Source organism: Armigeres subalbatus, unplaced genomic scaffold (genome assembly GCF_024139115.2).
Source record: "Armigeres subalbatus isolate Guangzhou_Male unplaced genomic scaffold, GZ_Asu_2 Contig1452, whole genome shotgun sequence".
Lineage (NCBI taxonomy): Eukaryota > Metazoa > Arthropoda > Insecta > Diptera > Culicidae > Armigeres > Armigeres subalbatus.
In genome coordinates this window covers 11,214-32,998 of record NW_026942235.1, presented here as the reverse complement: position 1 = coordinate 32,998, position 21,785 = coordinate 11,214, and the positions used below count along the sequence as shown (strand labels likewise).

General features: G+C 42.1%; 1 protein-coding gene across 4 annotated transcripts in view; it reads left to right on the top strand.

Moving 5' to 3' along the window:
* The window catches only part of LOC134202832 (kinesin heavy chain-like), a 43,834-nt gene extending 24,854 nt beyond the window's left edge, over positions 1 to 18,980 (top strand). For all 4 annotated transcript variants that reach the window (XM_062677821.1, XM_062677820.1, XM_062677819.1 and 1 more), the window contains exons 3-5: positions 16,013 to 16,851; positions 16,918 to 18,177; positions 18,251 to 18,980. In XM_062677821.1, coding sequence (XP_062533805.1) covers positions 16,013 to 16,851; positions 16,918 to 18,177; positions 18,251 to 18,965 — 2,814 coding nt within the window. In that variant the 3' untranslated portion in view covers positions 18,966 to 18,980. The remainder of the gene's footprint in view (positions 1 to 16,012; positions 16,852 to 16,917; positions 18,178 to 18,250) is intronic.
* Positions 18,981 to 21,785: the final 2,805 nt, after the last annotated feature.

Genomic DNA, 21,785 nt, shown 5'->3' with positions numbered 1-21,785 from the left:
GAACAGTCACATTTTACCAACTCCCCGATGGCAACATGAAGGCCATGCATCACATATCCAGAACACTCGGATAACTTGAAAAACAGGCAATTGCGTTAGTATATGCCAGTAATAAGTTCCCAAATATTCTCTCGGATCTCACTTCACGCTGCTGACTGACCACAAGCCACTGCTGTGCATTTTCGGTGTCAAGAAGGGCACTTCTCTCGAGGATGATAAAATTATCAGAGTCGTGCTTAGTATAAGATAAAACCCGAAACAGGACATATGTTCGTTCTCCACCGCGCACAGAGAAGACGTGAAGGAATATCTGCGAGGTGACTGAACTGCATAATAAGCGAATTCTTCGATTCGATCGGACTGTTAGCCCCATTCATGGTCCACAGGAAGTTACTTGTACAGGAGCTATGGCGGACCGGATGTGACTGGGAAGAACTATCGAAGGCGAATGTTTGCAATATTGGTGATGTTGGATGAGCCTGCTGCTAGCGTGTACCTAGAAGCTACTTCGGAGATCTCCACTCTTCTTTTGTCCAATCGTTAGAGCTGCACGTTTCCATCGACGCCAATGAGTGCGGCTAGGAGTGACTGTATTTTGCGATTGGTTGTGGGCAGTGATGGGAAATGTCAAAAAAATGTCATGGCATTGCTATTACTAATTTCCTAATAACTTTTTTCAAAAGTCATTTACAGTTCGGATTTTTCTATTAACATGTAGTACTTAAAGGGTCCTAGAACTTTGTCGAACAGATCATTGTTCTAAATACAAAGTGTGAACCAAGAGAGTGAGATTAAAAAAATGTCACGGAATGTCATGACATTAATGTCATTTGACACTAATTCGGCTCTCACGCCGCCAATATCATATTTCAGAAATTACCTGTTAGACAAAGTTTTCGGGTCTTTTAAGGCCTACATGTTTATATGAAAAACATACTTGTAAATGACTTGTGAGAAAAGTTATTAGCATGTTAGTCCCATGACACCGATATGACATTTCCCGTCACTGGTTGTGGGCGATGATATGAAGTGTTCTCTGGTGATGTCCAGATCGAAAGTGGCGCCATTAAAGCTACAATAGGTTTCGAGGCTGTAACTGATGGCAGCGATTCTGTTGATAATGGTAAATGCGAACTATTGGCTTACTGTTCGTCGGAGGTTCATGTAGATATATTACCACTAACAATTCGGGACTGATTAGCGATTCGGGCGTAACTTATTTTGTTAACAAACATTGGAAGGATATTTCCTGCTAAAGCAATAATTTCCTGAATAAACCACGGTATGTATCAGACAGAATAGTTTTTCCTCTATCAGATAAGGGAAATATTTTGGATAAAAACGCTTGCATTCTACGGAATCAATAAAACAATGTTCGTTTACAAAATAAGTTACGGACAAATCACAGATCACTCCCGAATTGTCAGTAAAGTAAATAAGAAAACCAATGTTGGTTTGTGTTCCTTTTTTTTCTGATTCGATATATTGAAATCAAACGCAAAAAAATTGGTATGAACGATATATTGAAAGCAAAATATCGACACAAAAATATCGTATATCGAAACAAATATATCGATATTCCGATATATCGTCCCTACGTCCTACTTTGACTATACGTAGATAAAAGCTTCTGCTACCTGTTGATGGCGTTGGTTTGTGTGGGAGTGCTATCAGATTCGTCAAATCAACGTTTGAAACTTTGTTTAAAAAAGCAGATAAGTTGTTTTGAAAATTTGGTATTGAATTGCTGATGCCATTTAGAATCCACTTGGATTGGGAGTAAAACAAGCTCAGATAGGATTGCTGCGATGCAGCAATAACTTAACAGCGGAAAGATAATTCAAGCATTTATTTAATTAGGTTGAGTGGAGGTTTGAACAGGAATGAAAAATCTTGCAAACTTGTTTATTTAAAGAAAACTTAGGTTGCTAAGGAGACCAGAAATCTCCAAGAAGGTCATTAGTACACTTCGATGTCGATTCATTCTAACACCCCCTGAATCGGTAAGTATTAGGAGGGCCCTCAGGTAACAAAAACGTACAGCGTTTTTGTACGTACGTACAACGTTCTTCAAAAAAACCCAAATTTATCCACCAGTGGTGATTATGCCTTTCTCGATTCAATGTGTTGAATTCGAATTAGTATGGTAAATGCAACGTAAATTGCCTACATTTTGGCGGTTAAAAGCATTAATCCGATTATATCACGCTACCTAAGAATTACTCAAAGATGAGAGTAATGGATTGCGTCACGGCTAAATTGATTAATGCCTTAAAGTGTGCATGTAGACAGCGTATTTGCTAAAAGAAAAATAGAAATATTATTCAAACCGAATGAGTTATTAACAAACAAAAACAATAGTGTCCAACTAGGAAAGTTTTTCCGTCGAATGAAACTAGTTGCACTCGAATCGGTCAAGTCCTTCTATATGAAACATGTTTAACATTAAAAAATTCCCGGGGCTACACACATCCACACACACACAGACGGACATTTACTCAGTTTTTCGAGCTGAGTCGATTGGTATATAACACTATGGGTCTCCGAGCCTTCTATCAAAATTTGGCTTTTGGAGTGAAATTATAGCCTTCTGGTACAACTTTGTTGTACGAGAAAGGCAAAAATCATACGGAAATTCTTCAAAGAATTCTTATAATTCTTTCAGGTATTCGCTATTGAAGTCTTGTATGCATTCCATTGCGAATTCTTCCAGGATTGCATTAGAGCAATATTTCAGGCATTCCTTCATGTTTTTTTTAAAATTCATCTGGAAATTCCCCCAAGAGTTCCTACGAAATTTCTTCCAAGAATTTCTCTGGAAGTTCCTCCAGGAATTCCTTTGAAAGTTCCTCCATAAATTCCTCTGGAAGTCCCTCAAGAGATTTCTCCGGAAATCCCTACAGAAATTCCACCCGAAGTCTATTCAGAAATTCTTCCGGTAGTCCCTTCAAGAATTCTTTCGGAAGTGAAATTTCTCCAGAAGCTCCTCCAGGAATTCCTCCGTAAGTTCCCCCAGGAATTCCTCCGGAAGTTCCTCCGGAAGTTCCTCCGGAAATTCCTCCAGGAATTCCTCCAGAAGTTCCTCCAGGAATTCCGCCGGAAGTTCCTCCAGGAATTCCGCCGGAAGTTCCTCCAGGAATTCCTCCGGATGTTCCTCTGGAAGTTCTTCCCGAAATTTTTCCGGAAGTTCCTCCTGAAATTCCTTCAGGAATTCCTCCGAAAGTTCCTCCCGAAATTCCTCCTAAAATTCCTTCAGGTATTCCTCCGGAAGTTCCTCCCGAAATTCCTCCGGAAACTCCTTCAGGAATTCCTTCGGATGTTCCTCCAAAAATTTCCCCGGATGTTCTTTCGGAAGCTCTTCCGGGAATTGCTCCGAAAGTTCCTCCAGGAATTTCTCCGGATGTATTTTTCTGGAGGGACTTCCTGAGAAATTTCGGGAGGGACTTCCGAAGGAATTTCTGGGGGAACTTCCGTAGGAATTCCTGGAGGAACCACCGGAAGAATTTACGGATGAACCACCAGAGCAACAACCGGAGGAATTTCTGGGGGAATTTCCTGAGATATTTCTGGAGGAACTTGCGGAGAAATTTCTGGAGGATCTTCCGGAGGAATTTTTGGAGGAACTTCCGAAGATTTCTGGAGGATCTTCCACACAAATTCCTGGAGGAACTCCCGGACGAATTTCTGGAACAACTTCTGGAGGAATTCCTGGATGAACTTCTGGAGGAACTTTCGAAGGAATTTCTGGATGAGCTTCCGGAGGAATTTCTGGATGAACTTCCGAAGGAATTTCAGGATTAACTTCCGGATGATTTCCTGGAGGAACTTCCGGAGGAATTTCTGGAGGAACAGCCGATGGAATTTCTGGAAGAACTTTCAGAGGAAATTCTGGAGCTTCCGGAAGAATTCCTGATGGTACTTCTGAAGGAATTTGAGTAGGATTTCGTGAATGAAATTCCAAATGATTTACTGAATGAACTTCCGGAATATTTTTTGAAGGATTTTTGAGGGGAATTCCTGAAGAAATTTTTTCAAAGGAATTCCTGAAGGAATGTTCCATGCATTTTCTGAAGGAACTTCGGAAGGAATTTTTGAAGGGACTTCGGAACTTTCCTAACGAACTCCCGAGCTGCGAACGTTACTTCAGGAAGAAGAGGATCTTCTGAATGGATTCCTGCAAGAACTTCAGGAGCTATTCCTGAAGATATTTCCGAAGGAATACCTGAAGAAACTTCCGGGGGAATTCCAGAAAAAAAAATCGAGTAAATGACTGCAAGAACTTGCGGAGAAGTTCCAAAAGGAAACTTTGAGCAAAAGCCTGAATGAACTAGTGAAGGAATTTCCGAAGAAGTAGAAAGGAATAGAGTATCCGGGGTAGATATATCCATCCAAAAGTAAATTTCGTAATTCGCGATCGTACTTGATCGTTTTTGTCATGATCTGATTCGCTGTGGCCCACAGCCGGTATGGTGATCATATGTTTCGAATCAAAACAAACACGATGCCACGCGCACCACCATATCCAATGGCAGATGGAACTGAAAACGCGTGTGCAATGAGAAAAGAGGTCTTTTGTTTACTTTATCTTTGATAGTTGCTGCTAACCATTTTCAGTTTTCACTTCTTGAAAGTGAGTGTGAAGAGGCAATGGTATCAATATCCTACAAATTTCAGTTACTGAGATTGAGAATTCGCACCCCTGGTGGCGTTGCGAGACCCACTTTTTTCCTGTGCACTGATCAGGGTTTGAAGAAATCGCTCTCAATAGATAACGATAAACAATAAAAAAAAGGCAAAAACTGTTCCGAATCATAACAAGCCATGATAACAAATTTATCAAGCTTGTATAATACAAGTGCGAAAAAAACAGAATCGGATAGGCAGTCCCCACAGAGAAGTGATGATTTTCGTTCATTTTGTGTTGAGAACCGCACAGCTGTTTAGAACAGGTTGAAATCCCCGAATTTGAAGCCTTTTAAAAGAAATTTCAAGCTCTATTTGGAATAAGGGTGAATGTCGCAAGAGAGAATTCTCTTCGCCGACTTCTTCTCTTTTAAATTAAAGTGACAAGCAGAGGATTTCTTTGCGGTTTCTCCCCTCAGAACGAAAGAAAACAATGAAAGCTTGCACTCTGAGGTGATAAACCGCAAAGAAATCCTCTGCTTGTCACTTTTATTTCAAGTCAACGAAGAGAATCCTCTCTTGCGACATTCGCCCTTTTACCAGATAGAGCTTGATTTATTATGGGCTGTAGGCCTCCGAATCAGTGCTTTATCATGACAGGTTGCGAAAAAAGTCTCGCAGTATGCTACATATCGTATATGTATACAGAGATGATAGGTGAGAGACTTTTTCATTCTCTTTTGAATTCAATCCCTGGCACTGATACAAAAAATGAAAATTTTGACAGCCAAAATGGAAAATAAAATCATCAGTTTTGTTTAACCTTATCATAATCTAGTTATTCTATGCATTTACGTACACAAATTCCTTAAGTTCAAATCCAGTACACAGTTATGTTTAGGTTAGGGAAACGCCACTGGAAATTTGTATTTTAAAACAAAGCACATAATCATTTCAAGATTGCAAGACTTGGTCGCCTGAGATAGAAAAAGGCACTTTGTTCTCTATCTTAAAGGCCAACACTAATTACGTAAGCAATTTTGCTGGGGTTTTAAAACCCCTCTCCCCACCATGTAAGATATTTCCCATACAAATATTTTTTTATTTATATGGAGCGTAAGAAAATGACAGACCCCACCTCCCCCCATAAGTGCTTACGTAATTAGTGTGCGACCCCTTATGACAATCATTACCTTTTGAAGTAATGGTCCAGGTCCTCGAAGATTCCATGCAGCCACAGCCCTTCGGAGGCAGCGGCACTTATACTAATCGACAGACATATGATTTCCGCACAATGATTTTCGTATCACGCGTTTTGCAGCTTGTTTTGAAACTGATTCTACCGCTTTCCAAAACTTTATTTTTCATCAAAATGTATAGAAATCATAAACTGTTACTATAGTTTTTATGAGTGTTACATAATTGTGAATTCGCGTTGTGAGTATTAGTAAATTGTAAATTCGCGTCAGCAGTTCATTTATCGATATGAAAACGTCATAGCTTTCCAATTCTTCGTATTGGTATTTTAGCAGAAATATGCGAGTTCTTATTCCGCAGGGCAGTTATTTCTGCGTAGTGATTAACGTGGGTTTGAGGTTTGGGGTGATTTCAGTGCAAGCGGCACTGATCGTTTAATTCATTTGGACATTTTGAAGGATAAAGCCAGCACCGTTCAATTGGGTCATAGATCCAATTTTGAAATTGTCCAAAACAACGGTACAAAACATTCTTCCCATCTAAAAAAGTAGATGCTGACTAATGGCAAATCAAAGATCCCGCATCCTTTTCAATCCCCGGACCTCATTCCAATTAAAACCCATATCATCCGGAATTGCAGAAAAATGATTTTTACTCAGTCAGCTTGTAAATGTTTGTTTTTATTTCATATGTCAAACGGCGTATTTGACATTTCAAACAACAAATTATGTTCTTTTCGTACAATACAACGGTCGAAGGGCAGGGTACGGAAATCATCGTGCTATCGTGATACCAGCGTGATTTTGGGTGAAAGACATTTGATTTTATGCTGTACAGTGATATTGGTATCATATATGTGTCACAAGTATTAAAGCTGTACACTAGACTGATTCAAATTTTGACTATTTCGCTCCCCTGTGCTTAAACGATTACATTTGCTATTTTAACAATCATCCTAAATTTTTAGCTAATTTGGTTGTAATTTGAGTGAGCACGCGCAATATGAAGTTTGTATGAAAATCGATATGAAAACAGTAACTTTTGGGCAAACCGTGCCACAACGCTTCTCATTAAGCTTCAAAAACGTATAAATACATTGGCTACATAGCAAATTTAGTAAGGCTCATCTTTGTTGCGAAATGATTAGATTCTTACAAGAAAAGTTATTATGGAAACATTGAATCGTGAAAAATTCAATTTAACACGCAAAAGAATAACATCAATATCAATAATGAGCATTTTTGTTTTCTATATAACTTTGCTTACAAAAGTCAAATCGCTTCGCAACAACAACTGTCTGTCAGCTTAGGAAGTGTTCTATGAAGTCGACGCGCTGATTATATTCAAATAGTTCATGGGCCACCTCACGGAACGATCTTTAAATCAATGGCGATTTCCATAGTAATTTTCATACAAACTTCAAATGACGTGTGCACAATCAAATTACATCCAATTTAGCTAAAAATTTAGGGGGTTTATTTAAATAGCAAATGCAATCGTTTAAGCATCGGGGTGCAAAAAAGTCAAAATTTGAATCACCCTACTGTACGCTCTGCCACACATTATAACAGTGCAACTGTTTATTGCTTGCGGCTGGCCTAGGACACGGTGTTGTTAAAGACCTTGAGGGTGTAGCAGCTAACGGATTCTCTATCCTCCACATTTGATGCCCAGTCGACGTCTGCGTGCCAGGGCAGTTCTTCAACATCGTCGTTTCGGTTGTTTGAAGCTACTCTTTTTAATGCTTGCCAATGGGTTGAACTTGCAGGCCTGGTAGCGAGTCACTTTTTAGTGACTTGGTCACTTTTTTCGGGTAAGTCACTAAAAAGTCTCTTTTTTCGAGCTCAAGTCACTAAAGTCACTTTTTCTCGTAAATAGTCACTATTTTCAACTATTTTGATCAAAGTTAAAACTTAGGATTCCAACTCCAGATTGGATCAAGTTTCGTAAGGTACATCATCCTATCATGGGAAAGTTATTTCAAATGATGTCACACTTTTGTGTGCTCGTCGATATAGTTGCTCTATATTGAACTGATGGATGTATAATAAATGAACTCCTAAAGGCGTGTTAGGCCGAAAGTCGATCTTTATTTCTTCTTGCCTTTAAATTCTCACCAAAATTTGGCCAGTTTTTTAACTTGGTTATAAGCTTTTCAATAATATGACGTGACGTGAATAATAATTTATTGGGCGGATTCTATGTTACTATTTATGAATATTTGTATTGTGAGGTACACATGGGATCGTGAATCCAAACATATGCAAAAGGCTAACTGCAGATTTGCTCATTTTCTAACAATCTATTGAGCTCCATAATCAATTGAACTATTTAGATTAAATATTTATAATTCTACATGAACTTCCCGGTGTTTCAAGAAATCCAAAAGCAAGCAAGAAACTGCTCAAATGATCCACTTGACAATTTCACAAAAAAAAATGCATCTTGATGATTATTTCTACATTTAAAATTGCATAAACTTTGAAAGATTCAATAAAAAACTAATTTTTTAAAGATTTGGAAATGTTGAGTTTGAATTACCGTTTGATGTTCCGAAGAAACTTTTTCTTGAGGAATTTTGGAACCGTGAATAGGCGATTTAGGTTTGAAAATGACTTATTGATCTCGGGCACGAATCTGAGCTGTGGTTGCAAATTTAACGTATTTAAGACTCATTTAGAAATTATAATTTACTGAACTGATTTTATTTTATCGAAGCTTCAAAAGTATTCCTCTGCATCTTACGTCAAACTTAAAATCGCAAAAATATATTGAAATTTGTTACTACGCTCGTTGCCTATCTGTCCATTAACGTTCATAATGTATTTATTTTATGATTTCGAAATGCGAACTCTGGAAACTGTCTTATTTTATAAATGGCAATATTGTTTTTCAGCTTTTTTCAACAGAGGGATGTATGGTAGATTTAAAAACTTTGCAAGTGGAAATAATTCGATGTTTAGCAATCATTCACATGATTTTCAATAATAAAAAAGGTGTTTTCACATCAGAAGTTATAGAAAAAAGTTCTTAGCTATACACTACATTGTTCCCCACAAATGGTGTGGAGCTGGCTGCAAAATTGTTGTTTAAAATTGAAAACTATTCTGTGTTGGCCAAACCTTTTTTTTTTAATCTTTATTTAAGTGATTTTTCTTAATATCTAAAGAGTTCATCACTGAATTGTTGGCTAAACTGCATCAAGCGGCTTTTTTACTGTTCCGGGGATGATGCTTGTAAAAAGAACACGAGAATATATTTAAATATAATTATATCTTTCTCTATACCCTCAATTATTAAGCTGGAGTATGTTCGAAACGGTTTGTGAATATTTTGAACTGCTACTAGTTTAAACTGCTTGAACGCATATTTCTGCGTAAAACTGATTGATTTTCCATTGACTCTTGCTGCGAATTGGCAGAACCCCCACCAAGTGTTACTGGTAAAATCATTTCAAATCTTATTCATCAAGTTCTCACGCGTGAGCAAGCTCGTTTACAATTTTAAAGGAAAGCATCGCACTTGAGTTTTTCATGCAAAATCGTTTCGTTTCACTAATTTTCCGAAATATCAATCAGGTGAAAATATTTAAAAAAATCCTGAGGTAAGTCTTTTGATTTTAATCATGCAAGAATGGCCTTGATTCAAAACATATATGAGTTTTGAGATCTTGAGTTTCTTCTGAAAGTCACTATTTGGTCACTTTTTCTGCAAATGAAAGTCACTATTTGGTCACTTTTTCTGCAAATGAAAGTCACTATTTGGTCTCTTTTTTCGTCAACGTTGGTCACTTAAGTCACTAATTTGAGCAGCATTGATCGCTACCAGCCCTGAACTTGGAAGCGCTCCAAATATTCCACGGCATAGCTAATGTCAGGTCGGACACATAGCATTGTGTACATTGTGCCCAGCAATTGACGGTACGGGTTTGACACGGTATTCTCACCGTGGACCTTCTCCATTGCGGCCTTGATGTGGTTGCAGTCTTGCATTCCGAATTTCTTAAGTACACGGTCCACAGCAACTTCTTGCGTCAGGGACATGCATCTGGAGCTTTTTAGAAAGGGCACGCTTGATTTCCTATACCAGGTCCAGTTGGTCGCCAGCGTTCAGCAAATCGTCTATGTAGATGATGATGTACACGCCCCTCGATCGTCGTTTCTGGTATATGGACAGTAGTCGTGCCAAAAACGGGTAAATTCGGAATCCAGAATAAGGTCATCTAGCTTATTGTTCCAATATCGGGGGCTTGCAAACGAGTTTCGGCGGTGCCTCAGCTCCTTCAGGTATGGTATCATTGTATCAGGTATGGATATCCAGTTGGTGAACGTGCGTCCTTCGGTGGGTAGCTACTGCAAGAACGGTTCGTATCGTGGCGAACTTCGCTACGTGAGAATACGTTTCATTGAAAAACGGAAAACTACTCTCATAGACCTTGACATCTCTGGCCAGGAACAACTGCTTTTTCTCTTTGTTCCACAAGTGGTAGGCGTTGTGCGCATAGCCGACCATAACAGCAGGTTTGCTTTTGAGTCCCAATTTCTTTCTTTGTGACGCACCCAAGCAAACGATTTGCACCCGAAATCACGTTATTTGTTCAGATCTAGCTTGTGACAAGTCTACATCTCCGCAGCAGTCTTCCAGCAAGATACCGTACTGGTTGGATTTCTGTTTGTTAGGTAAACAGCCGCTGAAACCGCTTCATCCCACAGAGTATTTGAAACTTGGGCTTCAATCAGCATCGCACGCACCTTTTCAAAGATTGTCCGATTGAACCGATTTTTATTATCAGACTAAGGCCGAAGTGGCCTGTGCTGCACATAAAAGTCTTCTCCATTCAGCTCGGTCCATGGCTACACGTCGCCAGCCACGCAGTCTACGGAGGCTCCGCAAGTCATCTTCCACCTGATCGATCCACCTTGCCCGCTGCGCACCACCTCGCCTTCTTGTGCCCGTCGGATCGTTGTCGAGAACCATTTTCACCGGGTTACTGTCCGAAATTCTGGCTACGTGCCCGGCCTACCGCAGTCGTTCGATTTGCGCGGTGTGAACGATGGATGGTTCTCCCAATAGCTGATGCAACTCGTGATTCATTCGCCTCCTCCACGTACCGTCCGCCATCTGCACCCTTCCATAGATGGTACGCAGCACTTACTTTTCGAAAACTCCAAGTGCGCGTTGGTCCTCCACGAGCATCGTCCAGGTCTCGTGTCCGTAGAGGATTACCGGTCTAATGAGCGTTTTGTAGATTGTCTGTTTGGTACGGCGGCGAACTCTATTCGATCGGAGCGTTTTGCGGAGTCCAAAGTATGTACGATTTCCAGCCACTATGCGTCTCCGAATTTCTCTGCTGGTATCATTTTCGGCAGTTACCAGTGAGCCCAAGTACAAAAATTCACCGATGCCAACTCGCGGTGGCTGGCTCACATTGTCTTCTCTTGAACCTCTTCCTATCATGTACTTCGTCTTCGACGTGTTGATGACTAGTCCGATCCGCTTGGCTTCCCTCTTCAGTCTGATGTAGGCTTCCTCCATCTTCTCAAAGTTACGTGCCATAATATCTATGTCGTCGGCGAAGCCAAAGAGCTGGACGGACTTATTGAAAATTGTACCACTCGTGTTAATCCCTGCTATTCGTATTACCCCTTCCAAAGCGATGTTGAATAGCAGACACGAAAGACCCTCACCTTGCCGTAACCCTCTGCGGGTTTCGAAGGGACTCGAGAATGCCCATGAAACTCGAACTACGCACATCACCCAATCCATCGTCGCTTTGATCAACCGTGTCAGTTTATCCAGAAATCCGTGTTCGTGCATTAGCTGCCATAGCTGGTCCCGATCGATTGTATCATATGCGGCTTTGAAGTCGATGAATAGATGATTTGTGGGCACGTTGTATTCGCGGCATTTCTGCAGTACTTGGCGAATGGCGAACACCTGGTCCGTGGTGGAGCGTTCGCCCATAAAACCCGCCTGGTACTGCTCCACAAACTCCCTTGCAATTGGTGCTAGTCGACGGCATAAAATTTGGGAGAGTACCTTGTAGGCGGCGTTCAGCAATGTGATTGCGCGGTAGTTGCTACAATCCAGCTTATCGCCCTTTTTGTAGATGGGACACACGATACCTTCCATCCACTCCTGCGGCAAAACTTCCTCCTCTTAAACCTTGGCAGCGCCCCAGGTCCATCACCATACCGCCATCTTCGTCTGCCACATCGCCACCTGTGTATCACCTCACGCTCGTTGGTAAGAAGGTTCCCGTTTATGTCCTTACACATATCAGGCTGTGGCACGTGGCCCTTACGTGAACGGTTTAACTTCTCATAGAACTTTCGTGTGTTATTAGCGTGGTACAGTTGGTCCGTCTCTTCTCGGTCTCGATCTCGTGCCAAGTGCAGCGGTTGCGGTGCTACCAATGGCGGATCGAATATCTCTCCAGCCATCTCCAAGAGACGCTGCGCCTAGCTGCTCTTCCGTCGGGAGTGCCACTTCCAGCTGCTGCGCGTATGCTTGGGCTAGTCTACCGTCTTGTAGCCGCCCAATGTTAAGCCGCGGCGTCCGACTTCGACACGTGTTGTTCACCGTCGAGAGTTTTGAGCGCAGGCATACTGCAACGAGGTAGTGGTCGGATTCAATATTCGTACTGCGGTAAGTGCGGACGTTCGTGATGTCGGAGAAGAATTTACCGTCGATTAGAACGTGGTCATTTTGGTTTTCCGTTTCTTGGTTCAGTTGATCTCCTGTCTGTCACACAACGATCTCTAAATCAGCATTGGAACATTTCGCAATCAGCTCATCTCCGTGCTTCACGATAGCTTCATTTTTCGTGAACGTGACATCCAGGTCCGCCTTTTTGTAGGCTCGCTAAAAGATTTGGTTAGGTACGTAGAGTACATCCTTCAGGTTGATTTGGTTCCCTTCGTTAACGCCCTTAATCGTACCTCGGTGCCAGGACATTAGGGATTGGTCATCTTTCGCCACGTTGATGACAACAGGTTGCTCTAGCTTTGCGAGGTCGGTGAAACTGTGCTTCACATTTACAAGGTGGTCCGGGGCTCCAGAATCCAGAACACATCTTGAAAGCGCCTTCCAGTCATGAAGGCCATCGCCTTACCTCCGGAAGCAACGTTTGCTTCGGCTCGCTCGGCTGTCTTCAACTTCACGCGACAGTCTTTGGCCTTGTGGCCCTTCTTCTGGCAGCGCTTGTACTTTTCAGCGAAATTACCTGGCTTCTAGAAATCCTAAAAATGCTGTAGGCAAGAATCCGCTACCCGGTCGGTTTTCTTGTGCTCCTCCGCAAGAAGACGCTCGCGACATCCAACTTCAAATTTTCCAGCACAGTAACCAATAGATCGAACGTTTCGGGAAGATTAGCAAACAGCTGGGACACGATAACGTTCTCTTTAATATTCGCTCCGGCCAGTTTCAGCTGCCGGATCAATTCTTCGAAGGTCTTGAGGTGATCTTTGACGGACGAACCTTCGGCCATTCGCAGCTTCGCAAGTTGCTTTCTGACGAACGTCTGCGACTAGACAGACTTCACAAAATTGCCTTGTCTCGCACTAGAACCAGCAGATCGTCATGCATGAATGCAGGTAGGCTTCCCGTCTTCTTCGTGGAACTTTGGGAGCTCTTCCGCTACTGTCGGAGGATCCTTTTTGTTAATATCCAATAGCTTCACGGATTTCAAATATGTATATCCACTCGAAAACGCCAATTGTCATAGTCAGTGCCCGAGAACAGCGGAATCCCGTGGATCGAATGCTTGCATGAGTCGCTCATAACCTCTTAATGGTTGGAATTAAGCGATGCATCAGAACTCAACAGCGGAAAGATAATTTATTTAACTAGCTTGAGTGGAGGTTTGAACAGGTAGGGTAACCGTACCCTTAGTGGAGGTAGCACCAATAGTGGAGGGTTTTAATGAGATTTATCATATTTATACACTTTATGATGGTTTCAGTTGATGCGTCGTGCTTTAAATATCCTGTTAAATGCAACTTATCTTAAGATTTCGCTTGAAAAACTATTGAAAACAATGATTTTCCTTAACAAAATTGACTCCCTTGCACCTATAGTGGTGCAACTGTACCAATAGTGGCGAGTCTCATAAGAAATCAATGGATTGCACCACTATGGGAACCAAAATTAATTTTTACCGCCACTAAAGGAACTAGTGGTGCAAGCAATATTTGGTAGTTGTTGATGTAAAATAACATCTATCTCATTTTTGTTAGCAAATTTATTAGTTTATCTATTGGCCAAGATATAAAAGCTGTAAATTTCTCATAATTATAGATTTTTTAAAAATATTTTCTTTTGTGTATCTACTAATACCTCCACTATTGGTACCGTTACCCTATGACAGAAAATCTTGCACACTTGTTTATTCAAAGAAAACTGGAGTCCTGAAATCTCCAAGGACAGATTGTTTAGCGTCAAAAGTTCGTGATTACATTTTGAGCTGATCACAAGACTGCTACAAAAAGAGAGTGTTTGGACTCATTACCACAAGTCTAAAGGGGGGTGTGTTTTATTGTCAAGGCGGTATAGTCTCACGGGCATGTCGTAAACAAACATGCGGTCCATGATCTACCGCAGAAGCCGAAATTGTTGCATTATCTAAAGAATGACAAGAAGGACTTTGATTAAAATGGAAGATGTAGACCAACCTGAGACTAAGAAAGACCGATCGCTTCTGTCCGTACTTCAGTAAATCATTTCAGATTAGAAACTGAAATGGCTAATGCCTAAACACGCTATTTCTCCTTATACAGCAATAAAAGGTTATAATTATCTTCAGCTGATTTTCAACCTGTAAAAAACTTAATTTGCTAAGTTTGATTGGCGAAACGTTTGTTACTTGCTGAGAGAAAACTAAATTTAGACACAAAATCCATACATGTCGACAAGTTTGCCATTCCGAATAAGACCAGAGGAATCTTCAATGTTTGTCATTTTTTCTCTAAAGCAGGGTCTCCTTTTCTCCATCATCAAAAAGCATTTACGTTTAATCCGATTTTTCGGGAAATGAGTTGCATTAGCACAAAAATTGCATCGCGATGCACCGATCCGAGCTGTGTAACTACCCCAACTGCAAACCGATAATTATTGCATTGGTTCACTGACCTCTTCGTTCCGATTTTCACGTTTCAAAGTTATTCATGCTCATAGTCGTAATTATGGTAATCAAATAAATATTCAAATCAAATCGTTACGCAAATATTGACGTACGTGGTGCACAATGCGAGTGCGCTATGCCGTCATTTGGGTTTGGGTGTGTGGATAATTTGATCGCAGATGACTGATCTGTTCGTCATTTACGGCTCTAGCACGCTGTAAGCTATTTGTTGGATTTTTTGTTTGGCTTCTATGCACTGTTGCCTCTACATGCGTAATTTGTTTGATTTTTGCTTAGCTTTGAAAGCATATGAGACAGTCATGCGTATAGCAAGCGAAACGGCACTCGATTGTGTTAATTTGCGAACTTGGCAACTTAAATATTTCCTCGGGATTTGGTTTTGGAATTACCCTTTACATAGAGGCGGCAGTGGCCACCATAAAAGTAAGTAGAGGCGGAGAAACAAAAACAGGCGAAGCGAATCTTGATGATGATATGCTTGGAAAGCGAATCGAAGCAGGTAGATAGATTGAATCGAAAGTAGCAATGGGAAAACGTTCATATTTATGTCATAATGGATGTAAGACATATGTGTGTCGTAAATACTATTACTAAATGATTTTATTTTAAATTTACGAAATAAAATAGGTTTGGCTTTTGTTGACAGGAGGTTTTCTATTTGTCTTGTTCAGATTTGACCACAACATTTTTTTGTATCACAGCATCTTCTTCTTTCTTTATTGGCATTACATCCCCCAGTGGGACATTGCCGCCTCGCATCTGATGTTCATTTTCTTCTTTTCAAACACGTGTCTACCCAGTTTTAAGCGATTTCTGTTAGAAACGTCTCCTTTTGATCTCTAAACAGTTTTTGCTACTGAGTTCTGCCTACGAGAAATGGCGGTGGGTTATGATCTATGTATGAAACGGTTTGTTTGCCTGCTCTCACATGTGCCTATTCTTTTAGTTTCTATAAATAAACAAAACTAATAATTTATTCATCATGCTCATGTTCATAATCGAAACTAATAATCAATTCCTCTTTTCCATTCCATTCATCCATTCCCGCAGGGCAAAGTATACCTCTTCGACAAAGTCTTCAAACCGAACGCCACACAGGAAAAGGTCTACAATGAGGCGGCCAAGTCGATCGTCAGCGACGTGCTGGCCGGGTACAACGGGACGATCTTCGCCTACGGTCAGACTTCGTCCGGCAAGACGCACACAATGGAGGGCGTGATCGGCGACCCCGGCAAGCAGGGTATCATTCCACGTATCGTCAACGACATCTTCAACCACATCTACAGCATGGAGGTGAATCTTGAGTTCCACATCAAAGTGTCCTACTACGAAATCTACATGGACAAAATTCGGGACCTGCTGGACGTGTCCAAGGTGAACCTGAGCGTACACGAGGACAAAAACCGAGTGCCGTACGTCAAAGGCGCTACGGAACGGTTCGTGTCCAGTCCGGAGGATGTGTTCGAAGTCATCGAAGAGGGTAAATCCAACCGACACATAGCCGTGACGAACATGAACGAACACTCGTCCCGATCGCACTCGGTGTTCCTCATCAACGTCAAACAGGAAAATCTCGAAAATCAAAAGAAACTTTCCGGCAAGCTGTACTTGGTGGATTTGGCTGGTTCCGAGAAGGTCTCGAAAACCGGCGCCGAGGGTACGGTGCTAGACGAGGCGAAAAACATCAACAAATCGCTCTCGGCCCTAGGTAATGTGATATCGGCGCTGGCCGACGGCAACAAAACTCACATCCCGTATCGTGACTCGAAGCTGACGCGAATTCTGCAGGAGTCGCTCGGTGGTAATGCACGCACCACCATCGTCATCTGTTGTTCCCCGGCCAGCTTCAACGAGGCGGAAACCAAATCGACGCTGGACTTCGGACGAAGGTAAGTCACATATTCAATTTGCGATATCCCGTTGATTAAATTGACTTTTATTTCCCCCTTTCGCAGAGCCAAGACCGTTAAGAACGTGGTTTGCGTGAACGAGGAACTGACGGCCGAAGAATGGAAACGACGGTACGAGCGGGAAAAGGAAAAGAATGGCCGACTGAAAGGTAAGGTGGAGAAATTGGAAGCGGAACTGGCGAGATGGCGGGCAGGCGAAACAGTTAACGTGGACGAACAGCTTGATCTGCAAGACGTTATGGAAGCCAGCACACCAAACGTGGAAGTCCTGTTAGAAAAACCTCCCGATCTTCCGGTCCCTGCTACCCCAAGCGGCCTAGCCATGGTGGGCTCGATCACTGCGGACGAGCGAACAGCCCTGGAACAGGAACGAGAACGTCTCTACCAGCAGCTGGATGACAAGGATGAGGAAATCAACCAGCAGTCACAGTACGTTGAGAAGCTGAAGGAGCAAATCATGGACCAGGAAGAGTTGATCGCCAACACCCGAAGGGATTACGAGAACCTCCAGGCAGAAATGACCCGCATCCAGCAGGAAAACGAAAGCGCAAAGGAAGAAGTTAAGGAAGTTCTCCAGGCCCTCGAAGAACTGGCTGTGAACTACGATCAAAAATCGCAGGAAATCGAATCCAAAAATAAGGAAATCGATTCGGTCAACGACGAGCTACTGCAGAAGCAGACCTCACTAAACAGCGCCCAGTCGGAGCTGCAGCAACTGAAGGACATGTCTGCGCACCAAAAGAAGCGAATCAACGAGATGTTGAGCAATTTGTTGCGAGATCTCTCGGAAGTCGGACAAGCGTTGGCAGCCGATCAGAACGAAATGAAGCTAAACGTGGAGGCATCCGCTGGAAAACTAGAGGAAGAATTCACCGTAGCCCGGTTATACATCAGCAAGATGAAATCCGAAGCGAAGAACGTTTCGCAACGGTGTTCCAACCTGGAGAACCTCCAGCAAGAAGCCAACAAGAAGGTAGGTGACTACGAGAAGGATTTGAGCGAGTGCCGACTGCTGATTTCGCAACACGAGGCTCGCATGAAGTCACTTCAGGAGTCGATGCGGGAGGCGGAGAACAAGAAGCGAACGCTGGAGGAAAACGTGGACGCCCTGCGGGAAGAATGCGCCAAGCTTAAGGCCGCCGAGCAGGTATCGGCAGTGAATGCCGAGGAGAAACAGAAGGCTGACCAGCTGAAGGCTGCATTCGAGAACCAGATGGACCAACTGCGGGATGCCCACACGAAACAGGTGGCGACACTTCGTGATGAGATTTCCGAGAAGCAGGAATTCATCAACGAACTGAAGGAGTTAGTATTTTTGTACTAGATGTTCGACCCTTTCCCAATGATTTGTTTTAATTGAATGTCTTCTTCGTTTCAGCACCAACCAGAAGCTATCGCTTGCCCACCAACAGATGACGGCCGACTACGAGAAGCTGCGACAGGAGGAAGCCGAGAAGTCCGCCAAACTGCAGGAACTAATGTCAGTACCCTACTCATTAAGCTCTACCATTGAATCTACTAACCATCATCCCCAACAAACTAACAACAAACTCGCGTCGTCTCCCGTGTCGAAGAAATCTCCTTCGTCTCCCAGCGATGGCCACTTCGACTTTGGCAACTTACGCCGTTCCGGTGCGACGCACTGTCGGAGGCCATCGTTGGCAGCGGCCGTCGTTGACCACGACTCGGTCCACGACCGCAGCGATAACGAAGACGACGATAACAACGCCTGCAATCGGGATCAGCTTGATCGGGACGAACAGAATCTGTTGTTTCAGCGCCGGCTGAAGCTGTCCAAGTTGCACAAAAATTTGCTCAATCGTAGAAACCAAACGGGGATGGGAACTGGTGGCGGAAGTCCCACGATCAACAGCTACCGGCAGTTGATCGAGGAACTGGAGCGCGAGGAGCGCGAACGCGAAGAAATGGCTAATGGAAGTAACGGCACCAATAAGATCAAGGGCAAAAGTTTGATGTCGTGCCTGGCATCGACGATTCCGTTGGCGCTTCCGACGTTGCAGTTGCACCTGCTGCTGTCGCTGACGATGGTTCTGCTGACTCATCGCTGTCCGCAATACTTGATTATTCTGTAATGTGGGTAAATTTAGGAGTACACTACCGGGGGTTGTTGGGAGTCGAACGGACCGCTCCTGTCGCTTTCCTCGCTCGAAGTGGAAAGTTTGTCGCAGTGATGGGGTTCCTTGTTCGGCGTGTTGTCACATAGCGACTGAGAAAGGTGGCAAGTAATTTTTCTCTTGGATGTAAAGGAGCATTTCCTAATTCAAGACGAATCGAACTGACTGTAAATTTGGGGTTTTGGGTTTATTCGAATGTTCTATTTTTGTACATCAAAATTGTGTACATAAAATTGGTAGCAATTAGCCAACGTTGTTGATTAGTGATTACGTAAACAATGTTTAACATTATTAGCGAATAAACATTAATGTTGATGGCTTAATTCTACTTGTAGTCGATAAGTGCCTTTCTGTATGGTTTTGAAATCTTTTTATTTTATGTCGGTTTTAATGTTAATCGATTTGTGGGAATTACGGTGAAATCCAGAGCAATCGGTCATTCTTTGTAGTTTTTCTACCAGTATATTTAATTTATTACAATAAATATTGTAAAATTTTGACGAATCGTCTATATAAAGTCTTTAGCAAATTTTGCGTTTTTGAATGACAGTTTCTCCGAATCAACATTATTTTTTGTAGTTTAACAAAAAATGTCTTTAAATCAGACAAAATGAGGATCCGAAACATCATGTTGGGTGATTCTTCACATAGTTGCATGGCTTTACTAATGCGATACGAAATTCATACATCGATCGAAATTTCGATCGCAAATACAAAGCATTAATCGAAACCACCTTCAACAGCTAGGTAGGTATCGTTCCGATCAGAAGCCTGTGTTCTTGCTCCACGTGCCTCTAATTAGGTTTTTTTTCGAGCATTTTTTTGTTTTTTTTTTCACCAGCGCATGCAATAGATCATTACCGAGGGACCCTTTCCTGCTACGTACACGGTACACCGGTAGATACATTGGCGTAACTAGGCCAGATGCCAAGGGGGCTATAGCCTCTTTATCTGTTTAATCTATTTTGATCTCCTTTCCATTTTTTTGAACATTTTACTACCTCATTGTTATCTAAGAAGTGGTAATGTGATACTTAAATTCGGTCCAACCACCTAAGGCAATTGTGGATCAATCACACTCATCCATATTCTCTTTTCTCAAGCACGTGCTTTCTGTTGTAGCCCACAGTATCGAAGTGTGTTTGTTTACCAGCCGATGATTGCTACAACGACTCAAATTGATAGCGTATGGCTATTGCGTCTAAGTGTAGTAGCGCTCGGCTTTGTCTAGCATACTCAAAGGACAATATGTGGCGGATCGCCATCAGGTTCCCACCAGGAGGCAGTGGATATTTTGACATATTTCATAAATATTCTATCTATCTCAAATGAAATAAAAATGCAACATTCCTTCAGGGATTCCGACGGGAATCCTCCAAGGATTCCGATGAGAAACTTTTAGTGATTCCGACGGGAATGTTCCATGGATTCCGACGGGAATCTCCGGAGTTTTCGACGGGAATCCTCCAAGCATTCCGAAGGAAACCTCCAGGGATTCTGAAGGCAATCCATCCAAGGGAATATTTCAGAAATTCCAATGGATAGGTTCCACAGCTTCCGACATGAACATTCCATTGAGAATCTTCTAGGGATCCTCCATTCTCCAGGAATTCCAACGAGAATGTTCCAGAGATTCTGTTGGGAATCCTTAAGGAATTTCAACGTGAGTGTTCCATGTATTCCGTAGGCAATGTTCCAGGGATATAGAAGCAAATCGTAGAAGGATTCCAAAGCAATCTGTCGAAGGATCCCAAAGTCAATCGTCGAGGGACTTCGAACTAATCATCTAGGGATTCAGAAATTAATCTTCCAGTGATTTCCAAGGGTTTCGCTCAACGATACTGAAAGGAATCCAGTGTGGATTCCGGTTAGAATACTTTAATGATTCTGGAAGTAATTCTTCAGAGATCTTCAGAAAGAGTTCTTCTCGGATTCTGATGGGAATTCCTCTCGGATACTGATGAGAGTCGGATGCTGATGAGAATTGTGGAGATTATGATGCTGCTGGGCAAGCGGAATTCTGCTGGAAAACTGTTATTCCAGTCCGTGATGGGTGACCACATGCCTTTGACTGCTGGCGAAGTACCACGATTGCTTTGTTTGATATTTTCTCATAAATGAATTTCTCAATGATTATGATAGGGTGGATATGGGAGATAACACTTTTGTCTTCAAACTTTTGCAGTTCATTATAATGCCACATGTTAAAAATTGATATGTATCACTTTTTTTTATTCTTTACTAGTAGCAGACCCGACGAACTTCGTTTCCCCGAAATTGATTTATTCTCTGATTAGATCTCGAGTTATGCAGAAATTTCTGTTTCTTTTGTATGGAAGCCCCCATTTCAAGAAGGTGGAGGGGTTCCAAACCGCCACAGAAACATCTTACCTCACTTGTCATAAGACGAGTTTGTTCCATCCCATTTAATTCCACCACTTGATTGTACCTTGTCAGATACGTATTTCGACCTCAACAGTAAGGTCGTCTTCAGTGTCTCGTACTTGACTCGACTTTGGAATAAGGAATCTTCTAGAAGCAATAGAATACGTTTGCTTATTGGTTCACGAAATGAAAATTTGCCATCGAATACGTCTATCAAATTCTGGATTTTTTCACGAGAATTGCTAAGCATGTGTCAACCGAAGCAATACGAGAAAACCTTTTTTTTTCTATTTCATTTATTTGGTAGGCTCAGATGTCGTAGAAACAATTCAACGGACCCAGAAATTGATAATATGTGATTTTTTGGTTTTCAGTTGCCGGACTGGACACATC